At 48.4% G+C, this 9,281-nt stretch overlaps 1 protein-coding gene across 4 annotated transcripts in view; it reads right to left on the bottom strand.

The window, feature by feature from the left end:
* The window catches only part of MPPED2 (metallophosphoesterase domain containing 2), a 174,923-nt gene extending 166,329 nt beyond the window's left edge, over positions 1 to 8,594 (bottom strand). Inside the window, exons 1-2 of one of the 4 annotated variants that reach the window (XM_044259005.1) lie at positions 8,504 to 8,594; positions 2,701 to 2,949 (exon numbers count right to left, since the gene is read on the bottom strand). In XM_044259005.1, the coding sequence (XP_044114940.1) occupies positions 2,701 to 2,828 (128 nt within the window). In that variant the 5' untranslated portion in view covers positions 2,829 to 2,949; positions 8,504 to 8,594. Of the gene's footprint in view, positions 1 to 2,700; positions 2,950 to 6,581; positions 6,680 to 6,928; positions 6,981 to 7,501; positions 7,652 to 8,503 lie in introns of those variants that run through there. The other 3 variants (XM_044259006.1, XM_044259008.1, XM_044259007.1) reach the window with 3 other exon arrangements.
* Between the last annotated feature and the right edge of the window lie 687 nt (positions 8,595 to 9,281).

A 9,281-nucleotide genomic window follows, 5' to 3' on the forward strand; every position in this document is an offset into this window, starting at 1 on the left:
AAACATAGTCAGGATCCCATGTAAAATAATGAACAACTATTCAATGAAAAAAGACAAAATATTTTTAGGGAGAGGAACAAATCTCTGGCATGACACAAGAATTTTAGAATGACAGAGAAATTTTAGACTAAATATTTTATGGATATTTTCCAGTCAGTTTAAGTTTCTGTTTAGACTAGGCGCATTTTTTTTTTTAAACTATAAAAGAAACATAACATGATCACATTTAACCAAGATACCTGAATGCCTAGTATGGGTCAGTCACTGTGCTAGGGCAGCAAGGAAAAGTGGAACCAAGGAAAAGGTGAGCCAATTGTTCAACAAGACACACACACCTTCATACAAACACTCAGAATGTTGAGATAGAACAGAAAAATTCCATTGAAATTCTCCAAATCTCAATCACAATATCTTATCTCAGTGCACAGTCAAATCCTTGGATGAATCCAACAGTCCATCAATCAGTATTTCCGAACACCTTTTACCTGCTCAATCACTGCTTTAAAGACACGAAGGACAGAGAGATAATACATCCAAGTGGTAGGGGCTGAAGTAAGGACTAGAGGTGTTGTGCTGGGGAGTGGGGCACAGCCAGTTTGGACAGGGAGAGAGAGAAGTTTTATAGGTGGAAAGAGGCCTGAACTGACTTGAGGCATTTGGTGAGCATTCAATGAGCAGAACGTAAGTGCGCTTCTCACCCCTCAGCACTAAAAGCAATGGCGCCAAGACAGAGACGGCCAAGGTGTGCTGAGGAGATAGTGAGCCAACCTGCAAGCAGCCCAGCCGGAGCAAAGGATTCGAGAACAAGCCCTCCTTAGGTGATGAAGGTGAAAGGGCCAGCTGCACCCAGAAGGGGGGAGAGTGCTGACTGCAACCTGGGAAATCTAACGAGGGGCTATAGAGCTGTCCAAGCTACCAAAGCAAACCTCATTTTGCAAGACTTTTTTTTTCCTCCAAGAGGGTATGTAATTTGATCCTTCGATTTTTTTCATGGCTAGATCTAAGCAGATTAGTTCTAAGGTTACATGATTTTTTAAATATCAGTTTGTTCCCAGTTCACCAACAGAATCCTAAAGCAATGAACAAGTGAAAACTTACGGGGATATTCCCTATCAGTCATCCTCCATTCCTCTCAGGAATCTGAGGCAAAACATACTCTCTTTTGCCAGAAAGGAAAACAGAATTCACAAAGTTCTTTGTGATTCCTTAATACAAAACGTTGCACAGGCAGAACAGAGCTAAAGGTATCCCAAGTACAGCTTACACAAATTCTATAACGTATTTGAAGAAAAAGAGATCATTAGAGGCAGAAGAATAAAAGGAAAATTTGAAATGAACACAGACTTATTGTTCAGAAAAGCCATTTTAACAAAGGAAAATCATATTCACCTTAAAAACTTTCCCTTAAAATCATGTTAACAATCCTCCATAATCACGAATAAACTGATTTAAGGAAAGTATAAAATTCTTCAAAATAGTTTAGCACTAACCATTCACAAAGATTTCTTTCCCATTTTCTTCTCTTTTTTTCCCAGAAGTCCCATCATTGGTAATTCAGTGACTATAGAATATACTTGCAAACTAATACCTAGGCAGTCAAGAGAGAGATCTTTTTGTTTCATTAGTGTTTCCAAATTTGGGTGGGGTGGGGGGTGTTGTATGTGTATGGGGGAGAGGGGTCCTACTATTTTTTAAATGCTCAAATAAAACAAATACCAAAAAAGAACTTGTGACTTAGACATCCCCCGAGTTCAGTTTTGCCAGGAATGGAAAAAAACAGTCAACAGAGCCCTAACCTCCTTTCTCTCTTGACTATACAATGGTGTTCAAAGAGGTTTAGTCCTACTATGAAAGACTCATGTTAGACACTGGAAGGGTCTAATAGAGAATGAGCACCAGGCATTGAATCAACTAGGGAGATGGTGACCTTTTGCCCCTTCTGCTGAAAGCCCAGCACATCCTGTAGCGGAGGAACAGAAAGAAGCTGGTGTGCAGGCAGGTGCTGCAAAATCCTGGCCTCTGAATTTCTCCCACACTCTGTTCCTTAAACAGTTTAAAACTGAAACATGACTTCAATAGTATTAGGGAGTGAGAGAAAAGTACAATTCCTGGAACCAACTGTTCCACTGTCCCTTAATCCTTTGTTCCCCATATTGTTTGAGTCCTGTAGCATGCAGCACACGTTCCACGAGCAACAGGCAAGACAATGGATTTAGCAGTGGCTGGACAATTAGTCCCAATTAGGCCTATTTCCCAGCTGAATGTAAAGGGGTAGTGGGGTGAGGTGTGTGTGTTGGGGGGAAACTGCAGAAATTTTAAAGAAATATTTCCTCGGGGAGGCAAACAATACAGGTAAAGCAAACTGAACCAGGGGTCAGGAGACTCTGCCAAAGTCACTGTGTGACACCGGGCAAATACCTTAACCTCTCTGTTGTTATCCACAAAATGTGGGCAACAGACCACCACTCCCTGGATCTGGTGATCTAATGTCAAACTGTGGTTGAAAGTACGCTGAAAAATCTGAAAAAGTGACACAGATGTAGGGTATTCCTCTGAGCTGTATCTGGAAGCACGGACACCCATCTGTTTTACCAATCATATAACTTTTTATTCTCCCTGGCGGAAGTCATTAGAGACTTCCTTATTTTACTTCTATTTTCTTGATGGCTAATTTCTTTTAAGTTCATGAGTGATACTTACATATGTACATGTGGCGGCTGGAATCTGCTCTGGTTGATGTTGTAATGCGTGAAAGCCTGGGTGGGGTTTGAGCTGTACTCATCCACCGTTATGGTAACTTTGCCTTGAGAAGGAATCCCATGAGCCATCCTTCCTCCCTATAGGCATGAGCAATTCACAACTTTCCGGAGCAAAGGATGGAAGCAGGCATGGTGTGTTTCAGCCAACCTCTGAACCCAAGGATCTACTCATCAATACCACTGTGTGTTTCTGGAAAAAAAAAAAAAATTACAAAATGAGAACAAAGAAAAAGAACGTGCTCTAAAAAATGTCAAATACAACACCTAGGCATGAAATGGGCGCAGGAAAAATCTTAACACGTGTCGTTGCCTCGTGAACACAACCTTTCGCAACACTCTACCCTGCATGCACCGCGGAACGGGCCCTGCACTCCATAGCACATTGCCGGCTGCTAGCAAATCACTTCCATGGCGTTCCAACTAAGATTTCCTCTTTAATTATAATTACGGCACTTAACATGAATTACGGAAGGGGCATATCCACAGTTGCCATGGTGTCTAACTATAAATGGTTTGTGCTCGAAGTGGAGAATCTTCCAAACTTGCCCTGCTAATTGGAATGTTTGGTCTGTACAAAGTTGATGTCCTAGAATAACGTGGAATCTCAATGCTTAACACAGCCATAGAACACCATGACAAATTAAAGTTTAAAATGCTACACTTACAACAGATACCTGCGTATAACTATAACACATACATAATATATGCACATGTTACACACAATTTTTTCTTTCACAAGCAGTTCCCCAAATACATAGGTACTCCGCGCCTGGTCTACATATGTATTCCACTCTGGCCAAGAATCTTATGGTAAGGCAAATCCTTCTTGCTTAATGTAATTATGATTTCTTCAAATACTCCAGTCACGCGGAAGAAAGTCAAACACATCCAGGCTTGGACCACTACTTGGATGCATTCATTACGCCCCGCTTAGAGCCCAAAGAGAGCCCCAAAAGGTGGCGGCCATTATGTCGACCACTTCATTCTTGCTTGGTGCTGTATAATTCTCAGTAGCTGGTTTCATTCTTTCAAAATTTCCGTTAGTTTTGATTATTCTGATAAATGTCAATATATTATTTGCTGTACTGGGTTGAGAAATGAGGATGTTTATTTTTATGGTAGGTATGCAAAGAGAGCAAATCCCTGCACTGAGAGCTGTTGGAACTCCTCGGTGCAACAGAGACGAAACGGGTAGCACCCTCCTTGAGTAACCCTTGGGTAACCCACGCTCTTTACTTGAAGTGCTCTGCATCAGAATATGTTTACCATGTGCACCATTAAGCTCCGGGAATCTTAGCTGTTATCTCAAATAAAAATATTTAGAATAATAAGATTAGCTTTAGATTTGGCATGAAACACCTTAGATATCAGGCAAAAGGCAGATGGCCTGCCATAGGCCATTTATTTTATTATTTTACAACCCGGGGGGTTGTGTAGTCCTCCATATGCTAGCTGGGCTAAGAAATTCCACAGCGTTCTACGCAAATCATTGCCTTCTTCCTATTAGCAAAGCAAGCTAAATGACACCCGTACCTTGCCTTCCTTCCTAATGCACAGCGTTACTGCCAAGAGATGAATCCCTGGTGTTCTGGCATTTTAAACAAAGTGTCACTTTGGGTTCTCTTTCTTCTTCCTGACTTCATGGGAGGTAGGAGTCCTTTAAGCACTAGTTGATAGACAACCAGGCCAGTAGGATTAACTAAATTAAAATCTCTCCCTGCTCCTTTGATGCAAGATATCTATAAGAACTGCTTACAAATCATAATGTAGCAGTTTTCATACCAAGTTTGCAGCTGTTTCCTTAATTTCCCCCACAATTATATTTTACTGTTATTTTGCATAACAGTAAAACACAACACCTGCTTCAAATTGCAGTCCTGTTCTAAGTACTGTAATTCTCTTTTGAGACACAAAGTACCGAGACACTACTGAAGCGCAAAACTGCATAATTGCGCCACGCTGAAAAGTAAATACAAATGAAAACATCTTCCTGTTATAGAAATGGCTGTCATTAAAAAGAATGTTAGCCATCAAAGCACAGAGAGAAAAAAAATACACATTTTCAGACCGCGAGAACTTAGTGTTTGCATAAATTAAAGAGTGGTGTAAATTACATGGCAATTCTTGTGTTCCTGCCATCAATGTCTATTGTGTGAAATACACAGCATTAAGAAGTGGAGGAGACAAAATTCATGTCTACACCACAGTGACCTCTCTGTAACGATCTCTGCACTCTGCGCCAGAAAAAGGTTTAAATGTTTCTGGAGTAAACTCACCAATTAAACTAAGCGAAAGAGCCTAGAAATAAAATTTCCACACCTACTATGTAAATATCTATGCAGTGACTTAGAGTACTTATTAGATCCTCCCATTTGAAGCAGAAAAGAGAACGTCGAAGGTGATCAGTTCACACTCCTCAATGGTCCGGTCTATCCTGAAGTCCAAGTCAGATTGCCTTTTCTATCAAGTGAACATCTGTGCCTCTTTGCACCTTTGCCCCAGCAAGACAAACAGAACATCTTTTCATCAGCAAGCACAGACCCCTGTAACTCTGAAGGGCTAAATGGGTGGCTGGCACCTCATTTGAATTCATCTTCACCATGTTCTCTTTCAAATGTTTCATGGAAAGAGTGCACCTGCAGTGCCTACCTTCTTTAATCTGGAGTCCTTTGAAGAAACTATCGGACAGAGGCAGAGAGCTTCAAAACTTTCACAGGAACCTTTACAGGCAAGTCAAGTAAAGGCTTATTTTTTAAAATACTATGTTCACCCCGACTCAGATATTAAAATCAACACATGGAAAAGACATTTTTTGTTTTTGTTTTTGTTTTTCCTAGCAAACTCTCAAAGAGAGGGAACAACAACCCCTCCTCTGACCTGTGAAATTTGGGAAAAGCTTTAAACAAGACAGAGTGATACACTATCCTAAAACTATCCAGAAGCTGATTTGCCTTGCTTCACATATTTAGGCAGTAAAATCTTCCAAATGTCCAGATTTTGGAGCATTTCATTCTCATTACCCTTACATCACTTTTTGCATATAATATTTAAAGAGACCAGTATTCTTTCTTTTAATTTTCATTTTATATTTCAGCACATTTGCTCCACAAAACAAAAGAACTTGGTACTAAATGCCAGGAATCCTAAAGGAAAATCTAAAAGGGACTTACATTGCCAAACATTCATGCTGGTGCTAGTTTGATTTTCGCTTTAAAAAAAAAAAAAAAAAATCATGTGGGCTCATTTTGCATTTCCTAGACAGCAATCGCGTCTCCTGTCCCTTAAGCTGTGCAACTTGCAATGTTCTTTTTCAGGAATCTGGCTGGAAAACCTTTTAGAAGTCTGCTGGCAATGAAAGGATTAAAAGCTGAGGAATTAAATAACTGTCTCCACCTCCTAGACATCAGAAGTCCAATTTACCAAAAGTTTCAAAGCAACAACTGATGACCTCCCTACTCGAGCTCTCTCGGCACAGCCTATGAGAAAGGAGCCCGTGATTTCCTCGTTTAAACAAGGATGCTCATTTTATTCACCAGCCCTCAGAAGATCGCCCGACCGCCAGGCCGGACTTTGGAACTCGCCTGCTCCAAACTCCACCAAATTTCGCTCTCTCCTCCCTCTGCCGCACGGATCGAGTGATTTCTCAGCTCACGCCCCTACTCTTTTATGCCCACCTCCAGTTACTCATCCCTGTATCCCGGAGCGATGCCTACTAGCCTGCTAAGAGGCGTCTCCGCCAGGGTTTTGAAAGGGATGCACAAAGTTCCACGTGCCTCTGTCCACAGAGCGCCCCCCCCCCCGCCCCGCTCCCGCAGCACTTACACCTGAACTTGTCTCCAGCACTGCGGACACCCGCCTGGCACATTCTTTCGGAGAGAAAGGGCAGGACTTTTCTCCTGCGCCTCTGGCAACGCGTAGAGCCTATATATGGTGGGGCGGGGGGCGCGGAATTCTCTACTTTGGATTGGTTTGTTTGTTTTAAATCTAGGGTGGGCAGTTAGGGGGGTGTCCTTCAGCAACTACACACACACACACACACACACACACACACACACACTCTCTCTCTCTCTCTCTCTCTCTCTCTCTCTCTCGCCCTGCCCTCCCGGCTCACGGCCGGCTCGTCCGGGCTACAGCTCCCCCTTCCTTCCTGGAGCACCAGCTCGCCTTACTCGCTCAGTCCCCGTTGCCACCACCGTCGCCTCCGCTGCTGCCGCCGCTGCTGGCACGGCTGGAGCTGGCGCTCGCGGCCCGGGGCTCCGCTGGGCGCCTGTCTTTCTTTCTCTCTCTCTCTCCCCCAGCCCCGGATTGATTGATGACCACCGGCGGCCAATGGCTCTGACACCGCGCCATCCTCGCTCGAGCATCACAGCCCCACGCCCCCGACGTCAGCCTCGCGGGCGCATTGGCATCCCCGAACCCTCAGAGCGGAGCCCGCGCCCGGAGCCGCCGCCGCCGCCGCCGCCTCCCGGCTCTGTGCCCCGGAGCTGCCGGGCTGCTTTTCTGGAGCGGCTGAGAAAGGAAGGGAGGGAGCCAGCTAGCGTTAGAAGGGGGTGTGGAGGCCACGGATTTCCCCCCTCTTTAGAAATCTTTTCTTTCTCTTAAAGTTTTGTTTGTTTTTTTCCACCCTGACCTGTTTGTGTTCGTTTGCAGCATCTAAATCAATTACCGTTTGCATGACCCGCATTTGCACTGAATTTGGGGTACGTTGGGGGAGGGGGTTAGTAAATGTTCTCCAAACCTACCCCACCGGGGCATCCTTAATTTCTTGCTGGTGGATTCTAACTCCCTCCGCGATCTCCAGAAAAATGCCCCCTTCAGCTCCTAGGCCGCAAAACCCCGGAATTCAAAGGCTTTAAAAAGATAACCCTGTTCCGTGTAAATAGCAAAGAAACTCCTTCTCTGGAGAAGAAATCGGGCGGCAATGGTTACTTTTTCTCCCCGCTCGTACCCCCGCCGCCCTGCCCGGGTCGCCGGCTCGCTCCGCAGGCTGCGATCGTAAAGAGACCGGAGGCGGCAGGGGACAGCGAGGTTGGGGAGCGGGGACACGGTGAGAAAAAGCCCCGCGCGGGAGCTGCGCGCGCGCGGGCGGCCCCGGGGGCGACAGCGGAGCGCAGCCCAAGCACAAAGCTGCGCGGCGCCTTCCCGGCCACCGCACCTCGTTCGGGCCGCCTCGGGAGCCCGGGGCTCGGGCCAACACAATGCACCCGGGCCTAGGCCGGGGCGGTTCGAACACATAACCCCGGGACTTTCTAGTAAACAGCTCGCCTAGCCCTTGTCCCCACCCCCATCCCCGCCGCCCGGCTTTCGCTGATGCCCCTCGCGGACACCCCCTTCACCCTTCCTAAGAAATCCCGGCGGAGAAGGGAGCTGGAGGTGGGGACCCCGAGAGGTCGGGGGCTTAGGACTGGGGGGAGGGGGAGGGGAGATGAGCAGAGGGGCGAGATGGGGAGTGGGAGGGAGACAGCTCCAGAAAAAGAATTTGCTTTCGCTCTGGGGTAGAAAATACGCCCTCCTCGGGTCCGAATTGCCCGGGAAGCGCCCGCTCGTGAGAACGTCAGGAGCACCAGGGCAGCCGCGGTCCGCAGCCTCCAAGCCCCTCGCACGCGCCTCTGACAAGGCACCTCTCACCCGGGCTCCGCTTTGTGTGTGCATTTTTTTTTCCCTTCCTCTCGCGCGCGGCACCGGGCGCCCGGCCGCCTCCTCCCCCTCCCCCGCCCTCCGCCTCCCTTCCCGGGGCGGATTACCTTTCCCGGGCTGCGCTCCGGGTCCCGGGGATGCCTTCAGCGCCCAACGAGCAGGCGATCCATCGCGGAGCGGCCCGAGCCGGAGGAAGGCGTGCGGGGGGCGCGCGGGGGCGGCGAGGGGCGCGGGCGGGCCAGAACCTTCGACCCCGGAGGTCCCGCCGCGGGCTGGGGCGGGGGACCGGGGGGCGCGGCACGAGAGGGAGGCGGGGGTGGGGGGGAGAAAGGACCCGAGCAGCCTCGTTCTGGGGAGAGAGCGAGCGAGGGGGCGAGGAGAGGGAGCGAGGGCGCGGCGAGCCAGAGGGAGCGCGAGCGGTGCAGTGACAGGGACTGCCACTGGGGTCAAAGGAGCACAGCTCCAGGAAGCAGGGCGGCTGAGGCGCCGCTCCGTGCGCGCTCCCCGGCGGGACCCCGCGCCCCCGCGCGCCCCTCCTGCAGCCCGGGCCCGCTGGAACCCCCACCCGCGCCCCGAGGCCCCGGGGTTGCAAGAGGAGGAGGGAGCTGAGGGCGAGGCCGGCAGCCTGCTGGTGCTCTCGGGTCAAGCAGGCAGCAGGAAGCTGAGCCGCAAGTTCATCATCAGGAGTGTGATCAGCGTAGAAATGATAGGGGACCGGGGAGGGGGGAGGCTGCGGAGCCCCAGAAAAATAAAGGGAGTTTTCCCTCCAAATAGGCGTCTTCTGCAGAGAGAACACCCAGGCCCCCCCATCCACCGACCTGCCTGGCGCTGTCTGGAGTCCTGGCACAGCTCCAGGGCGCCGAGCTCGCCTCGGGGGCAAGGGGA

Source organism: Neovison vison, chromosome 7 (genome assembly GCF_020171115.1).
Source record: "Neovison vison isolate M4711 chromosome 7, ASM_NN_V1, whole genome shotgun sequence".
NCBI classification, from domain to species: Eukaryota; Metazoa; Chordata; class Mammalia; order Carnivora; family Mustelidae; genus Neogale; species Neogale vison.